General features: G+C 37.0%; 1 protein-coding gene across 1 annotated transcript in view; it reads right to left on the reverse strand.

Moving 5' to 3' along the window:
- The window catches only part of NFATC4 (nuclear factor of activated T cells 4), a 2196128-nt gene extending 2187428 nt beyond the window's left edge, over positions 1–8700 (reverse strand). Inside the window, exon 1 of the mRNA XM_044089135.1 lies at positions 8456–8700. Within this exon, the coding sequence (XP_043945070.1) occupies positions 8456–8555 (100 nt within the window). The 5' untranslated portion in view covers positions 8556–8700. The remainder of the gene's footprint in view (positions 1–8455) is intronic.
- Positions 8701–19924: the final 11224 nt, after the last annotated feature.

Raw genomic sequence — 19924 nt, forward strand, 5'->3', positions numbered from 1 at the left:
ATCTGGAAATACTGAGTGTATCCATTTGTATTCCAAGTGCACTTAGTTTCAGTGGTGAGGATTCAGGCTCCTTGATTACTGGCCTAGTGTGGGGATGAGACATATTGGTGGCCATCACATATTGGTAGCAGTCGTTGGCATCACACTGCCTTTTATACATAGCCATTCATGTACCATCATACCACACCACACTATTCATACTGCCTTTCATAGATAGCCATTCATGTACCATCACACCATGCCACACTATTCATACTGCCTTTCATGCCTCATCCATCACATAAAATAGTCTATATACTACAGTATATATACTGCCATTTCAACTCCATCCATCACATGTCATCCAATATACACTACAGTATGTATACTGCCATTCAAACCCTAACTGTCACATGCCATCCTATATTTAGTACAGCATATATACTGCTGTTCAAACCATACCTGTTACAACTTCCTATATACACTACAGTATGTATACTGCCATTCAAACACATAACATCCTAAATGGAGTACAGTAAAAGTAATGTCTTTCAGCTTTCCCCGGTTAGGGGTCGCCACAGCGGAACTCTGGTCCACTAATGATTGGCCGTGGATTATTTACAGTGCCGAGTTGCCATTACAACACCCAACCTTCAAAGAAGGCACACCCATTCATGCTCACACCTACCTGCATGTCTTTAGCATCACTCGACAGCGTGGAGGACATGTAGACTCCACACAGAAGGCACTTTAGCCAAGAATCGAACAGGAGCACCTCTTGCTGTGAAGTGACAATGCTAAGCGCTGCACCACTGCGGTCATCCTCTATGGAGTACAGTATGTACCAAGCTCCAATAAGGTAAAGGTCACAAAAGAGGTTTAATTGTTTGTTAACGGTTAGGATTTAGTATCCTATATGGAGTACAGTATGTATACTAAATCCCCATAAGCTTGACAAGCCTGGTCTGCAAAGCTATGCAGAGGATCATTATGGAACTCATAAACAAAGACATTGGGGACCTACAGACACTGGATCCTACCCAATTCGACTTTGTCAAGGGCAGATCCTGCCTTTTGAACCTGGTCGACTTTTTTGAAACAGTCACTAAGGCCATTGATGAGGGTAAGGCCTACCGTGATCTTGCAAAAGCCTTCGACACAATACCCCACTCGGGCATCATAGACAAGCTCACCAGCTTAAATGTAAACCCATATGTCATAAGATGGGTTGCAAACTGGCTCAAGGACAGAACTCACAAGGTCAGAATTGCTGGAGCCATGTCAGACTCTAAGCCAGTCACAAGTGGTGTCCCACAGGGCTCGGTCCTGGGACCCTTCTTGTTCGGCATTTATTTTTCCGAGGTGCAAGCAAACATAGGAGGATTGTGGCTGACAAAGTTTGCAGATGACTGCAAACTGGGCGCCATAATTGATACTCCAGCGGATACAAGCATCCTTCAGAAAGGCCTCATAGAAACGGATAACTGGTGCCAAATCCATGGCCTTAAACTGAACGCCAAAAAATGTATAGTCATACCCTTTGGGAAAAACAAAGTACCCACAAATTACCACATAGGTGGTAATCCATTAAGTACGGAAGAAGTAATCAGGGACCTAGGGACCCAAGTTGACAGTAACCTCTCATTTGACACTCACATTGCCAAGCTGGTTAGGAAGACCTTCTATATTATCCACCTTATCATGAAAGGATTCACATCTAGATCAAGAGAGGTCATTGTGCCCCTGTACTCTTCCCTTATCAGGCCCATAATTGAGTACAATTCCCCATTTGGGATGTACCTTACCCGACACCTGCAACAGTTGGAAAGACCCCAAAAATACCTCACCAAGAGGATCAAGGGTCTCAAACATATGTCATATGCTGCCCGGCTGAAGAAACTCCAGCTCTATTCAGTCACACACCGCCTATTCAGGGGCGATCTATGCCTGACGTACAAGGCCATGTCCAATCTGGAATTAATGGATATGCTCCACCTCAGAAAATCCAAATCCACCAGAGCCACGAGAGCAAGAGATTTGAACCTCAACACAGAAATAAATAGGACATGCTGGAGGGACAGATTCATAACCCAGAGGCTCCCTACACTCTGGAACAGAATCCCAGTCCATGTTAGGCAGAGCACCTCACTGACTCCCTTCAAGAGAAATCTTGACGAGTGGATGGGAGATCATAGGTTTACCCCGGGGTCATCTCTGTGTCACTACTTGACAGAGGCACAGTAAACTAAACCTTAAATGGGCATAGTATTCTCATTCAAAGGGGTGGTGAAAGCCACACACACTCTGGCTAGGCTTATAAATGCCCTAGGGCAGATAGCCTAGTATGAACCTATGAACCTATGAACCTAACTGTTAAACAATTAAACCTGTTTTGTGACATTTTCCTTTTTGGAGCTCGATACAACATGCAGTAGCCTCCAGCTGAAAATCAGACATCTTTTATTGTAAATCCACAAAATCCACATAAAATGTCAAGCTTTTTCATCCTTCCAGACTTTGATACTGGGACTTCATCAGAACAGCGATAATAAATATATATATATATATATATATATATATATATATATATATATATATATATACGGCATAGTGGTGCAGCGGTAGCATTGTCACCTCACAGCAACAGATTCTCTCTCGGCTGGGGTGCCTTCTGTGTGGAGTCTGCATGTCCTCCCTGTGTTCATGTGGGTTTCCTCTGGGCGCTCTGGTTTCCTCCCACGATTCATAGATATGCATCTGGAGCATTTCTCCCCAGGCTTCCACTGAAAATTCACTTTGTTCCAAGTTGGACTTTACTGGTAAACAAATGTTAAATATATATATGTATATATATATGGGTCTACTTCAGTAGACCGAAACACCAAAAAGCTGACATTTATAACACCAAGACCACATAAACAAAAAGTCAATACCACGAACATCCACAACACTAACTGTTAATACAACATACAGAACACCGATACTAACAAAGCGAAACATACACCGAGCAAAGTGATGCACTAAACTTCAGTGTTTTAAGGCACGTGGTGAATGCAGTTACAGTTCCCGTATCCTGTCCGTAGTGACTTCCCCTTTTCTGTTGCACACCTTAGGAAATAAATCATTGATCAAATGAAACAACCATATGGTGAATTAAACCAATGTTAAGCTAGATATGTGCATGTCTGTAATGTTGAATTTTGTAGCTGTATACACCTATAACAAACAGTAGTAGCACACATTTAAAAGGAAAAAATGTACACTTCTTGCTGAATCCATTGCATACGTTCCTGCTCACTAAAAGACATACAGCCACTGTAGTGTGATCTCAGAGTTGGTATATTTAGTTAGGGGATGTGGGGGTTATGGGAGGCGAAGTCCCCCACTTTGTAATGTTTTACGTGGTTTGTGATGTTTTCTTGGTACACCAAAACAGCTATATTTTTTGTCTGATCAGAAATATGCCATGCAATAGTATACTGACTGCTGTGAATGGTTTACTAGTGGGAATTGCTGTTAAAACACTGCATAGCTGAGCAGAGCAGTATGATTAGTTGAGGTGGGACTTTAAAATTGCCAGTGATGGTTATATGATGATTCGCTCTTGTTATAAATGTCGGTATTTTGGTCTACTGAAGTTGTAACATATATATAAGTATATATATATATATATATATATATATATATATATATATATATATATATACATATATATATATATACATATATATATATATATATATATATATATATATATATATATATATTTATATATACACACACACACACACACACACACACACACACACACACACACACACACACACACACACTACAGTATGTATACTGCTGTTCAAACTGGCATATCTATTTTTATTATTATTTTTTTACGGTATGTATATGGTCATTCATACACCATCTGTCACATGACATGTTATATATAGTACAGTATGTATACTACAGTTCATGCCCTATTTGCTACATGACAATCTATGCATACATATATAACAGTATTTACACTGCCATTCTTATCCTATCCATCACATGACATCTTATATATATTACAGGATGCATACTGCTGTTGAAACCCCATCCTTCAGATGCTGTTTTACATACAATGCACTAAGTATAACTAAGTATACTAAATTTCACACATGGCCCTTCAGACACCATCCTTTTTTGCACTATACTATGTATAAGGCCCTTTAAATACTATTTATTTGTTTGTTTGTTCATTTGTTTGTTTACAAGAGTAAGATCTATCTGGACCAACTTTGGGCACCGCCCAGATATGCACACGTTCAAGTTGGCAGACAATAAATGAACAGCTGGCATTTCTTTATCATAAGACAGTTAGAGCTAAACAATACAGTTAACTTTAAGTATAACACCGTATTAGACAGTAATCATTCACAGTGGTATCATGTGTGTGTGTGTGTGTGTGTGTGTGTGTGTGTGTGTGTGTGTGTGTGTGTGTGTGTGTGTCTTGTGTTATACAATAAATACTTTCACTAGTGTGTGTGTGTGTGTGTGTGTGTGTGTGTGTGTGTCTTGTGTTATACAATAAATACTTTCACTAGTGTGTGTGTGTGTGTGTGTGTGTGTGTGTGTGTCTTGTGTTATACAATAAATACTTTCACTAGTGTGTGTGTGTGTGTGTGTCTTGTGTTATACAATAAATACTTTCACTAGTGTGTGTGTGTGTGTCTTGTGTTATACAATAAATACTTTCACTAGTGTGTGTGTGTGTGTGTGTGTGTCTTGTGTTATACAATAAATACTTTCACTAGTGTGTGTGTGTGTGTGTGTGTCTTGTGTTATACAATAAATACTTTCACTAGTGTGTGTGTGTGTGTGTGTCTTGTGTTATACAATAAATACTTTCACTAGTGTGTGTGTGTGTGTGTGTGTCTTGTGTTATACAATAAATACTTTCACTAGTGTGTGTGCGTGTGTGTGTCTTGTGTTATACAATAAATACTTTCACTAGTGTGTGTGCATGTGTGTGTGTGTGTCTTGTGTTATACAATAAATACTTTCACTAGTGTGTGTGTGTGTGTGTGTGTGTGTGTGTGTGTGTGTGTGTGTGTGTGTGTGTGTGTCTTGTGTTATACAATAAATACTTTCACTAGTGTGTGTGTGTGTGTGTGTGTCTTGTGTTATACAATAAATACTTTCACTAGTGTGTGTGCGTGTGTGTCTTGTGTTATACAATAAATACTTTCACTAGTGTGTGTGTGTGTGTGTGTGTGTGTGTGTGTGTGTGTGTGTGTGTGTGTGTGTGTGTGTGTGTCTTGTGTTATACAATAAATACTTTCACAAGTGTGTGTGTATGTGTGTGTGTGTGTGTGTGTGTGTGTGTGTGTGTGTGTGTGTGTGTGTGTGTGTCTTGTGTTATACAATAAATACTTTCACTAGTGTGTGTGTATGTGTGTGTGTGTGTGTGTGTGTGTGTGTGTGTGTGTGTGTGTCTTGTGTTATACAATAAATACTTTCACTAGTGTGTGTGTGTGTGTGTGTGTGTGTGTGTGCTCTGAGCTATGTGTAGAATTTACACCAATGTCTGGTTGTTAAGAGAGGGATGAAATGTACTGAGGGACAGCGAGGACACTGGCGTGTTTAGAGATGTAATGATGACAGAGAAAAAGAGGCTCAACGGTGGAATAGACGGTCTGGGTGTGCATGTAATATTGTGTTTCAAAGTTTGTTTGTGTGCAAAAGTTAAGATTTTTAGGATGGACTGGAAAGCACGGGGTCTTCCTGTACCATCGTTTCCATACCTTATTGTGCAAACTACCTTTCACATACTACTAATGCTGCTCTGCTACCATCTTTCTTATTCTGAGTCCCTCACGGCCCTCCCACAGATCCCCCCCCCCCTCCATCAGTAAGTCAGAACAAGATAATGTTTATGATAAACAGCGGCAATATGTTTTATCCAAACAATGACTTAGTTTAAGAACTTACAGGACCACTGTCATAGCCCTCTTCTCTGTCTGCCTCTTCTGATTTCAGTTAGCAGGTACATAGTCCCATGATGCACTTGTTTAGATCATCCACTACTCAGAAACTGATTATCAGCAGGGAAGCAAAACTGTACATTTTCCACTAAAAAAGTGCAGTTTCAACTCCTGTTTGCTTCTCTATAATTCCAAGAACATTTTTTATTTTTTCTAAAATTTCTTTCTGTGTAATTAGCTGTTGAGCCTGCCCCTATGTGCAGCATGCACGAAATGGAAATAACGCAGCAGACATGAGGGAAAGTAGGACAGCTGGGCCTTCATTGTATAAACACTAACCTCACAATCCACTTCTTCTACCAAAAGGTAACTCGGAATTGTTTTTGCATAAAAGGAAGTATAAATGGCTTTTCATTGTATGTGTACCAGATATGGCAAAGCAGCTCAATAACGTCTGATAAACTTTCAAATTCCATCATGGCAGCATATCACAACCAAGACTCTTTCAACTGCTATCCATCACATTCGATACTTTTGTTCAGAAAACCTCTTCAGCCTAAGATAGGTATGACTTAGGAATTAAAGTATTTAATTAATTGTGGAGGTGCTGAACTTCCCTGTTTATAAATAAAAAACAACACACACACACACACACACACACACACACACACACACACACACACACACACACACACACACAAATGTATATATGGATGTACTGAATTTAAACAAAACACATGAATATCAGTGGTTTCACAAAGTCAAGCACAAAACATTGACTTTGCAAACATCAACATGCTACTTTATATGCTGAGCAACAATGCTGGTGCATGAAAAACTTATAATATAATAAAACAGCATATTTTGCAGGGTGGTAAGCTTTCCTGCACACACCCATACCACCCTGCCAATTACATATACTAATGAGATTGCACAATGTTGGGGAAAGGGTATATTTCCCTACACGGACAATTGCACAATCTTGCACACTTATCGACCAGCTCTGTAGTTGACCCAAATGTCAACCTGAGATCTGACAGTATTAAGTGGACCTATATGTATCTCTCTGTCACTCTTCCACAGCTATGATATTTTGCTATGATGCTATTTGGAAAAATACATTGCGTTGCAGACTTTGTACACAGGATTTGTTCATGGGTGAAGGAACTTTTGTCTTTCCTTGTCTTTGCAAGATAATTCCAGGACTCCATCATGAATCTTTCAGCAGGGCCTAGCACTCTGCACCACACAATAGATAACGGTCTGATTACAGCTCAGGACCACAAACTTAGCACCTCCTTATGGAGGTGACAACCACTTTTCACAAAATGGTATTTTATTATCCCGCACTGAACACTATGAAGCAGTTAAGAGTTTGGTTCAATACATTTTTCATAATGCCGTCATTCGTCAGCTGTGATACAAAGCATAATCTCATATTATTCTATTTATTTGCTTATTCTGATAGCTATGAAATCAATACTTGTTAACCAGTTAAAACCAGAAGGTCTAGGTATCTGTTCTTAGGGGTAACCCAGCAGGTTTGGGTTGAATGAGTTGTTCAAAGTCAGTCAACATGTGAAGGTTATGAGACCCAAGTAAGTAAAATATAATTTATTCATGACTTTTAGCTACATTGGGTGTGCTGTCAAACAGGACACACCTGAGCACCCTTTCAGTGTTTACAGCTCTGTGTTTGTTAAAAATCACCTACTTGTTGAGCTTATATTCAGTTTATTCAGAGTCAATACACAGAATCTACAGTTAACATCAAGTAACACATGTGGCAGGTTAAAATGAACTGTAGCTACTAAAGAATCTCCACGCAGTTTCAATCAAGACAGAACATGTGGTACCCAGATCTCCTTTGCTACAGAATTTGATGCCCTGGGAGGAACTCAGCTGCCTGTAAAAATGCCATGATTTCTATGCCAGGAATTTCTCTATGCCTCCTCGGCAGTAGCTGTGTTTTAACTATGAAGTCTGAAAGGGAATCTTGTGCAGTGTCAGTAAAGTGAAGGAATACTTAGGAATTTACAGTGACACTACTAAAATGACATTGCAGTTACAAACATTCTTTACCCGCATTCCCTTCTAAAGCAACTCAAGCAAGATGCAATCTAGTTAAGACAAAAATATAAATATATATATATATATATACCATTTTAAACTTATTAGAAATATCTGTACCAAAAATGAGTAATCAGAGAAAGAAATTGACTCGAGTAAAATGAATCTTTTTCTTCTGTGATGATTTCTGTCATTATATGATGCAAGCAAATGACAGACAGTGTAGGTTCACAACAATCAGCTGTCCATGCAAAGTTTGCAGCTCTGACTCTGCTCTGCATTTAGGAAGTTATGCCACATGTTGAAGGTTATTGTCAAGTTCCACACTTGTCAGCATGTAAAAGTTTGGTAGCCGTGAGTATATACACACAGACACACACACACATATAGATACACATTTATTCACACAAGCAGCTTTGTTGCAAGTAATTTTACACGTGACTGACCTGTAGTGGACTGCTGTCCCATCTGAGAAGGGGGATCGCTGTCTTCTCCAAAGATAAGTTTAAATTCCAGTTCCTCATCCTCACAGCCTGCTGCACCCATTGGAGAAGACAAATAAAGATAACCTTTCCAAAGTTTCTGCAAACTGTAAAACTCTTTAAAAAACTTTCAGACTTTCCCCCTCCTGCTGTTCTGAACAAAAAATGCTGTAAGCGTTTCTTTTACTCCATACAGTTTCTTCCCTGTTGGTTTATTATTAGAAACCTTTTTTTTTTCAAAAGTTTCTCAGAGCTTGCCAGTTTTGTTTTCCACGCCCCTGACATCCCAGCTCCTCCCAAATGGAATATGTAACCATTCCACTGGCCAGCCCCTCCTATCATATGCATTTGTTCTACCTTCTCCTTTGTTCATTGGTTATCTGGATGTTCCCAAAAGGTGTTAGGGGATATCCTTGCCTGTAGCTTTGAATGAGGGGCATGGCTTGTCAATCTCAAGGGTACCACCTACTCACTGCTGTGTTCAAAACTCACACTAGCTATTCAATACTTCACTGCCTCTTAAAGTAAAAATCTATCGATGTGACTCAAACTTTAATCAGAAATACATAGCTGAAGTTATCATTCTAATTTTGTCATCTTCTTTTCAAGGAATTATGTGATACTTTTATAACAGCACTGCTAAAGCTTAATCATTTTACAGAAAAATATAGAGTTACAAGTTTGAATCTCACAACGTCCATTTCTTGATTACACTTAGTAATATTTCACTGCAGTTATTTATCTCTTCCACGCATTCTTAAAGGAAAGAAAAGGTTGTATTTAGTTTTAAACTAGAAATAAACATTTTTGCTTGCAGTGTAACTTTCATTGTTTTAAGTACTGTTGAAATATGTTAAGAGTTGAGCATTAATAAGAAAGAAAGGATGAAAATGAAATGAGATACCGAGTTAAATCCCATAGTTGCCATCTGTTGATGGCATATTGGCTTTAAGCAAATTATTTAAACTAGCAAAGCTCTACTTAGAGTTTGTGCAACTGCCTCGAACTTACCATTTTACATTACTGTTTTAAGAAACCATCTAGAGAAACTGACAGCAGCAGTTGTTTTCCTCTCTTACTTTAAGCCTGGAAGTACAAAAGGGTAATTTGCTGTGGTACATAATGGTCTCTGTTATGCATGGGTTCCCATCTATAATGTTTAACTTTAACTACTAAAGTGTGATGAAAGCAAGGAAGGAAGCTGTGGATTTGCAATGACTTCTGCTGTTTAGTGAGGTGCGAGAAGTCACAGGTCAATACTGTCCTCATATGTTATTTATTTACCTAATTTTTGTACAAATAGGAATACTATACCGATAAGGGTCCCTTTTCAGTCAGTATCTAGTGATATAAAGAACACTGCAGATAAAAAGTACTACTTATTCACAATACATGTAGGTGGTAATAAAAAAATGCAAAGCAAAATTAGCACACTAAAGTGTAAATCATAACGATGTCAGGGTTACTGTAGTTCACACCAGTTACACAGTTCAACAAAGATGAAAAGCCATTTATAACAGAGAAGAAAGTGTTACTGTTCCCACTACCATGTACACAGGTGATAGCAAAAGGGTTTAAGAGTGTAACACGTTTATATTATAAGTCAGATTTTTCTGTGTGTGAATACAAGAAATCCTAGTGCTGGCAAACCAGAGGGCCATCTGAGTTCTGAGAAGTATGATTTCTGGGGAATGTGACATGGGAGAAGGCAGGAAGGGAAATCGAAGGAAGGTAAGTGACACCCATACCTGTACTGCATTTGTTTAAAGCGAATAAATAAATAAATAAACAAACAAATAAATAAATAAAGGAAGGAAGAGTTGATATATTAATATGTACAAAATATGAGCTCCCTAATGTGTTACCAAGGACAAAGAAGGCTTATCTATTAGCCTGCAGTTTGCAATGAGGTATACAAACATTTTCTGACTGTCTGTTAAAGGAGGATATCTCTGCAGTGCTTGCAAAGAGAGACTGCATGTCTTAATAGTGTGGCAGTGAACATGGCTGTGGTGCATGCCTTAATTGTGTGGCAGTGAGCTGTGTAACTTGCTGATAGGTGAGCAGAATATGAGGTTATAATGAAAGTAGATATGAAAGAAGCCAAGTATATGAGATGGGAGATAGTGCTGTCATAGGTCTGGCAACTTTAACATGACTCCATGACTTTTTAAACAGATTTAAGAATTTCTTTGGCATTTAAAGAAAGGAGGAACATTTTTGTTGGTTGGAATAAATATAGTTTTTCCAATAGTAATGCCTAATTCCGTAAAACGAAACGTGGAGACGTAGTAGGAGGTGCCAAGAACGTAAAGAGCATGAGATTTTAGTGCATCAGTGTGTTAATGGAAGCAAGCGTTATGATCCAGTAGGAGCCCTAAATGTTTGTTGAACTCAGGCTGCATGTTGGACAAGAGAGTGCCAAGATGGAAGACACTTTGGTCTCCATGGAACTTTTAAAAATATATATGAAATTAATAGTGAGTTTGGAATTGCTTCTTGTGCAGCAGAGTTATAATGGAGGTTGACCTGTCTGCCTGATAATTTTCAGGTTATCTGCATGAAAGGTTGATATGTACTTTGAGTGTGTATGTTCTATGTGGTTGAGATACATAAAACAGGAAATAGAACAGACCATCATGCACAAGACCTATGCTTTTTTATCTGTCAGGAGATGATAGTTTGTCAAGTCAATGCAAGCAATTATTGTATGAGAAAGGATGACAGACTGTATCAGATAATTTATTGAGATTAGTGAACTATATACCTGTAAACTGTTCACTTTCATATTCATGTGTAGATTCCCTAGGTTCTTATAAAGCTTACAGACAAAACACACCATAAAAGTTCAGCCATATCACCCAGCACTGGTGACAAACTTTCACCACATATCACTGGTGAACACCTGCGATCCTCCATCCAGTTATCCGGACTGGTTTTGACGAAAGGTAAGAACAACCTAGTCCAGTATCAGGTTAGGTATCTGTCATGCCTTATGGTCTTATTGATATGATAATGTAGGTTTAGATCTCTAGATTGGGTGTTTGCTTTACCAACTGTTTTAGTTAGATGATGGAGTTCAGAGTGCTGGGCCACTCATACCAAAGAAAGCTAAGCAGAGATCACCTCTCAAGAGTCTATGTGACACCGAGTAGAATGACAATGCTTTTAGTCTCACAAAGTAACTAAGGGTACTGACACCTGAGATATTTCAGGTGCGGATACTTTAAGGTCTCTTAAGATGGTTTAGGTGCTTGGTGATGTACTTGTTGTAGGGTGCATTATATTCAATGATGACTCTAATGAGAGATGAATAAAATGTAATTATAACTTCTTTGGTCCTGGTGGAGATGGAGAAGTTGTGAACGTAGAAGAATTTTCTAACCCTCATAGATATGTGGCAGTCTAAGAAGTCTGTTAACAAAACAGTTTTACAATTCCCTGATGACAGTGTCAAATTTAACTGGAATGTTATCTATATGCTAAAAGGTAGTCATGCTGTGTTTACCAAAGGAAACTCTATTGCATTTCTTGGGTAAATCCATGTTTAATACAACCAGCATTTGTTTGATCCAGTCCTTGCTGGAGAATGTCAGCATCAGAATGGGATTTGATAACCACACCAGTGCAATCGTCAGCAAACTCGGTTAGCCTAAGTCCCTTGATATCAGTTTGTATGTCACAGAAATAGAAACCAAAGAAGAGAATCCAAGAACGTACTTGCTGGATGCTACTAGTGATATTTTTCTGAATAGAGCACGGGTTCTGCCTGACATTCAATTACCAATCCAGCAAACTATGTTTGGGTTAGTGATGAGTCAGCAACTTTGGGAATTTTCCCAGCATGGACGATGGTATCAGACACCTTGGGAAGATTGAAATAAGCAGTATGGACAGTAAGCCCCTTATGCATGGACTCAGTAACCCTATAAAGAAGTCAGCCAGGTTGAGCAGGTACAATCAAACTTTTACAAAGCCAAATAGATGTATACGCAGGGGATATAAGATCACCTGTATCAAAAAAAATAAATAAATAAATAAAAAAATATATATATATATATATATATATATATATATATATATTTTTTTTTTTTTATTATAATTAGCTTTTGTAATACTTGCTGTTTTATAATATCTGTAATAACTTCTGTTTTAACTATGTATGTTTCTTGGAGCTTTTCTCCCCGGGCCTCTACTGAAAATGGACATGTATCCAGCTAGACTAGCCCGGCCAACAAATGTAAAATACAAATAAATAAAAATAAATAAAGCTCTAATACATTTCACAGCCTTGCAAATAATACCAGTAAGGGTAAGATGTCTGTAACCCACAGGGTCAGCAGAGGGACTGCCTTTATGGAAGGGCAGCACGACTGCCACTCTCCAGTCTTGGGGACAAAATCAGTGCAGACTGCAGAGAGGCTGACGAGTTGATGAAGGAAATTTCTAAGTGGGACTTTACACTTCATAGCAGACAGCCAGGACTATTGTCAGGACACATGCAATTATTGTTTTTAATTTTAGAAAGTGCCAAAAGGACTTGGTCAAAATTAATCTCAGGAGGAATGGAGGAAACATAGGGGGGAGAGAAGGGAGACTGAAGTTGGAAGAGAATGTGTCCTCAAGAATATTAGTGATAAAATGTTATAGTATTGGATGAAGAAAGAGACTCAGCTTAGAAAGTTGCTGAAAAATGTGTTGTAAGAATGTCTTTGTACTCTGATCTCTTATGTCGGTCATACATAGTGTCACTAATCAGTCTATAACTGATGTTTAAATACCTGTTGTCACTGTATTAATTAAGAGGAGCTTTTCTCCTCGGGGCTCCGCTGAAAATGGACCTCGTCCAGTCGGACCATCCCGGTTAACAAATGTAAAATAAAAATAATAAATAAAAATGTATAGACTCCCTGACAAGCTGTTATCTCTGGCGATTCTCTCACAGAATTATGGTGATAAATAGATAGTAGAACTAGTGGAAGCAGTATTAAAAATAAATGAATACATATATGTTAATAAATTAATAAGCATTTTTGCAGGGGTGCTCTTTTGCCTCCCCCATACCCCTCATGGGTGACCAGCCGCCAGACCTGTACTAGTACTTATATATTGCAACTCTGAGGTTACTACATCATGAGGAAAGGAGAAATTCCCATGATTCTATTAATTCAACACTCCAAGAAAAAAGCTGATCAGTCACTCATTAGTAATCATAAGTATTGATCTGCAGTGCTTCGTTAATAAGCCAGGCTGTCTATTTTATAATTTATTAACATACACAATTACCTGATAAGGGCCAGCATACTGATGACATTTTATTTCTGTCTCTTTTTCTTTGTCTCTTAGTGTATTTTGTAACACATTAGTATGAGATGGTCCACTGGGAATGCTTGAATCATTGTTTTTTACTGTTTGAAGAAACAATGCTTCACATGTAGCATGCATGTCTACATCTATAATATACAATTGAATAGCTCACCAGGTTACATGCTTCCCACTGCAGAGACAGTTGATAGTTGGAGGAAGACACTCTCATCGAAGATGGTTACTAACTGCATGCACGTAACTAAATCTTTTTCCAAGCACAATATATATCAGCTAAGCATACCAAATGTCCAAGATAACAGGTTTCTCAATGAAAACTGCAGTATTCAGTTTAGAACTTGATTTGGTTAAAATCAGTGAACAAAAGGCACAAAAGGCAGTGCATTCAACTAATAAAATTTAATTTCTCTTGGCACCTTGAGTTTTCATCTTCCAATGGACCACAAAAAGTAACTTCACAGACTGGGTAATCAAAGAGACTAGCTTGATCTATTAACTGACAGAAATCAAATGGCACTTAATGGTGATCTATTAACTGACAGAAATCAAATGGCACTTAATGGCATTATGAAAGAAGAATTTCTGAAAGAGCATGTAATAGGAACACATAAATGACCGATATTTATAAAATGAAAGAATAAAGAAACGTATTAAAGAAGCACAGATCTATCCAAACATGTATTAAACCATCCCCTGGGAAAGTTATACATGTGAGAATGTGTTTTATTTCTAAGGCCAGCAATTGCTCTTGAATGTCTGTACCTATTATTAAAGGTAAAGCTATTAAAATGATCAACAGTACCCACCCTCACAGCATGTGCAATTTTTAGTAGCTTTAGCTGAATTAGTAGCAATTCCTATTCTAACTTTACTGAAATGTTTACCTAATATTACTTTAGATGTTCTCTATGTCTGACCAATATAGCATTTTAGAACATAACAAACATGTTTGATTAATACTAATCTTAGAATCAAATGTCAATTATTGATTAGCAAGATAGGGAATTGCACTTATAAAATAGCCATAAATATGTATTTACACATTCTAACTGGTGCTACAAAGTCAATATATTATAATGAGTTGGTATTTCTGGAACTGAATATGCTGAACGTTTGCCTTTGTGTTTTTAATAGCTGCATAAGAAGTTGCAGACTTGATTACAAACACATCTATTCACTTTAAGTCATTGTCTTTCAAGATTAGAAATAGGTTTTCCAAGGAATTAACAACCACAACCTACAGTCTACAATATGGCTTCTCATGCCAATCCAATATGTAAAAAGGCAATTTTTAATCAAAACAACTTTATTGAAGAGAAAATTTATTTGTGAAAATACAATATATTACATACTGTTAAACAGAAAAAGAACTTGTACATATTAATCAATCTATTGGTAAATACATTTTGATTTCAAAGCCACATTTGAATGTTAAACACTCAGTTGTGTTGTTTTTCCTCCTTCTTTGTGGGGATTTTTGTTTTACGTTTGAATGTGACATCAACGATGCATCTTCACTTCTTCCTTGTCTTGATTCACGTCTGGCCATCATTTATGTGATCTAGTTAATTCTTTCGTTTGTGATTTTCCAGAAGAGTCTGATGCATTGTTTTCTGCATTATTTGATTGCTTTTCAGTGACAATGTGACTTTAGATTCTCAAGATATGTAATATAGTGAAGCAATAAATTCTAGTTGTCTTTGGAACAATATATCATAACCTTTTGCTCAATTATTTTAGGTCAGTTTTTTAAGATATAGTTATGATCTTTAGTTACATAAGTCCAGAAAAGCAGGGGACTAATCGACATATTGAATTCATTAGCTAGAAGTTCAAGAAAAAACTCAGGTATAGAAAGTTTGCAAGAGGAGCATGCAGAAGTTAACATTTTCTAAGTTATACTGTACATGGATCTCTTAGTACTGCAAAACAAAGGTGCCTTTTATACATTAGAAGGAAGGCAGAAACAGAACAGTTATACTCAAAGAAGCATATGTAATAGTCTGAGAGGCTGAACATTTTAATAGTCATTTGGTGTAGGTTAAAGAACCCTCAAAAATTCGCAGTCTATGTTGATGTAAGAGTGGGAAATACAACCATTTCTAGAAATAGGCATTAGTTAGGCATTAGGCATATATAAATAAATAGTTTTTTTGTAGCAGATTAACATGGTTCTTGATATGAATTACATTAAAGTCTTAACAAATTAAGCTTGAAATCAAAATATCACCACTTTGCTAAAAATCTTGAAAGTACAAATACCATGAAATGCAGTACTCATTGGAGGTTGCTTTTTGGTGTGAATGAACTATTCAAAACTACAATACAGAAAATGCCAGATGACAAATGTCATAAAGTTGAATGACTGCATGATAACATTTGCAACAACCACACAACTGCATGGGTCGAAACACGTTTGTAAGATAAATGGTTGTTTAAATTCTAAACAAAGAAAAATGTGAGTAAAACTACAGACTAGAATTGTTTACTTTTATTTCTTGATATACAGCATTTAGATTGCCTCAGATATGAGTCACCTGGCAGAGCTGGAGTCAGTGGGATATGATTGTTTTCTGCTTTGTTTAGAAGCTGAACAAGCCCCCAAATTGTGCATTGTGTGATCCCTAGAATGAGCAGGAAGGCTATCATAAGGTGTAAATGCCTTATCCTCTGTCAGGGAATATGTGAAAAAGCTGGGCTGATTAGAAAAAAATCAACTTTTTTAACACAGGAATTGTAACTTCGCATAACTGCATATATACACATTTCTAGCTGTGAGAGTAAAAAACTCAACTATTTCAAGTTAAAAAAACACACAAAAAAATTTTTATATTTGTTATTGCTGTAGCCAATCACCTTTGTGCCAAGAGTTGTCCTATATGTAGCTGTCAGAATTCTTTGACATGTAGTGCATTGTTTATTTGTTATTTTTTTTATTTAACTTTGCTAAGTGTGTAGGCTGCCCCAAGAACACTTTTCATCCACAATCCAGAGTAAGGACAGAAATGTTGTAATACAGCAAAGCAACAAAAATAGAACATCAGTTTATAAATATAATATGGTAGGATCATATATAGCAGGCATTAAGAAACCAGTGCACAGAAAATATTTAGTTAAAAACCCTTTTTAACTGGTGTACATAGAAAAGAAATATATCATCTCCATATTTCATGTAGCTAATAAATTACAGAAAATAAAGTGCAAAATGCTGGTAGCCCATGAAGCACAATAATATTAATGACTTTCAATTACATTTAATTATCTTATTTCTGCAAAACTTGCTACCCTGACTGAATAAATGAAAACCCTAAACAGAAAGGATACTGCAGAGGTTCAGGCAGAGAATGCAGAGAATGTATATTATTACAACTAAAATATCGGGCCATTGTTAAGAAAAGGACTAAAGCTTATGCAGCATACAGGTAGAGGGGAGGCCACAATGATTGAAATTAGGTCAGCTGTCAAACACTGTGGGCTGGTGTAATGCATCTAACCTACCAGCAACCACAAATAACTGATTTCTGTTAAGTTAATAAAGTTAATGGACATTACTGGTTTGATTGTCATGTTTTTAATTTAAATTTCTGTTAAACATTTCTGCTAAGTTAATGTATCATTGTAACCCCCTTAACTACCTGTTTTTTTAGAATAATGTATATATTTTTTTTCTGTTGTAAGTTAATGGAGTTACTTACATTTACTGGTTTGGTTGTCATGTTTTTAATATTAATAACACTAACATGTTAATTATAGAAATATTAAATATTTAATATTAATTTCTGTAACACATTTCTGCTAAGCTAATGAATCATGGTTGCCCCCTGTAACTGCCTACATTTAGAATTATACATTTTTTCTAATAAATTAATGCAGTTACTTACATTTGCTGGTTGGTTGTCATGTTTTTAATATTAATATCTGTCACAGAGTTCTACTGTTAATAAACCAAATAAGGCTGATGGCCCCTTTAACTCCTGCCTTTTAGATATTTTTTCATTTATATATGCTATAACATATTTTTTAATGTTTATATTCGTACACACCACTTTAGTACTCAGTCATGGGGAGTGGGTGGAGTTTGTCACTATGCACCCTGGCTTGCAAGTGAATTTGCCGTTCTTTGCAATCACTAAATATTATTTAGTTTCATATCAGGTTAATACCATATTCTGACGTTGTCCAACATGCCTCTTAATCACTATGATCCCACGGCATACATCAGTAAATTACTCAGTGAAGAAGAGAATCCTTTCATACTGCCCCCCTGCCTCATTGCAAACATCAGGGAAGGAGGACTAAAGTAGATTTCCTTTACCCTGTATGGTGTGGTTTTCGGATCTCATGTCCCTGCTGGTACAAAAACTGTCCCTGTCTTAGACAAACATATTCCTTATAGTAACACGGGCTCCTTTTCCATGCTTGTGCTCTGATACAAACCTGCTGATCTCGCCAGACATGCCTGTCATGGTCTCAAAGGTGATTGAGATTGCCAGGTAGCTTTCCACTAGACAGGCTCACTACCAGTAAAACTGCAAATAAAGGTTCATTCTTTAAAAATAACCAAAGCATTCCAGGTCAAAAAAGGTCCTCTTCAATTTATCTGATACTGCAGCCAGACTGTGTCAACATCTAAACCAAAAAAAACAAAATTATTTGCAGTATTTTAAACTGTGTACTAAACAAAAACTTATAAATTAGAGGTATCAGAATTAAAACTCTGACTCTTCTACATATAGCTGCAACCATAGAATAACACGGTGCAAATCTCATTTAACAAAGATACGTATACTTGTACAAATTAAGCCACAGAACGTATGTCATTTGTTTAAACTTAAGCACATAGATACGACAAAGTGGTAGCATGTGAAAAAGTCACTAAAATGTTTACCAAAATAAAATTATATTATATATGAGTTAGATCTGAAGTAAACAATCTCAGGCTTAAAGGACAGCTTTGTTTTAAGCTGCTTCAATTGAAAAACCCATTATTGTCTTTTATAACCAAACATATGTCATTTAACTTTACAGAAACAAAAGTTCTATGAAACCAGTACACTAAAGTACAAGCAAAGCCAAAGGGACACAGCAGATCTCACAAAATCCCACTTGTAAATGTTTCTTAATACATGCTAACAAGATACTCTTAGTGAGAGGAACATAATATATGTATATATAGTGAGAGGAACATAATATATGTGTATAGAGTGAGAGGAACATAATATATGTGTCTATAGTGAGAGGAACATAATATATGCGTCTATAGTGAGAGGAACATAATATATGTGTATATAGTGAGAGGAACATAATATATGTGTCTATAGTGAGAGGAACATAATATATGTGTTTATAGTGAGAGGAACATAATATATGTGTCTATAGTGAGAGGAACATAATATATATGTGTATATAGTGAGAGGAACATAATATATGTGTCTATAGTGAGAGGAACATAATATATGTGTTTATAGTGAGAGGAACATAATATATGTGTCTATAGTGAGAGGAACATAATATATGTGTATATAAATCTATAGATCTACTTTCAGTTCACAAAAGTACGATCCTCAGAATGGAAGAACCACAAACCCAATTCACCGAAAGCTGACTTCATGGAAACTTAACACACTGACAGCTCAAGCACCAAACCAACTTTAAATGAACCAAACCTACAAAACAATTAAAACACACACAAAAAATACACTACACTACATTATGCAGGGGGGCAAACCCCCCTGCACCTCCCATGTGGAGGGCTGTGCCCCCCACACCCATGCTACTAATATATATCAACTCTGAGATCACACTACCCTTAGCCCCACTGCACAGCGGTCTCCACCAAATTTCTACATAATACACATAACCTGCCAAACTTAAATGGTAACCTCTTCAGAGTGATTTACCTGTAAAACATATTGCACCCAGGACTTCAGGAGTGATTCTGCACAACTCTAACACTATACATGACATTAAGTTCATACAGCTAAAAACAGTTCCTTTTTTAATTTAAAGCGGTGCATCCTATTAAACGGGCAAGTGCATTTCACTAATTCAGCTGTCACCAATTTCATTTTCCGTGCAAGTGAGCTTTCAGTGAATTGAGTTTGTGGT

This window comes from Protopterus annectens, chromosome 12.part0 (assembly GCF_019279795.1).
Source record: "Protopterus annectens isolate FY-2018-M chromosome 12.part0, PAN1.0, whole genome shotgun sequence".
Lineage (NCBI taxonomy): Eukaryota > Metazoa > Chordata > Ceratodontiformes > Protopteridae > Protopterus > Protopterus annectens.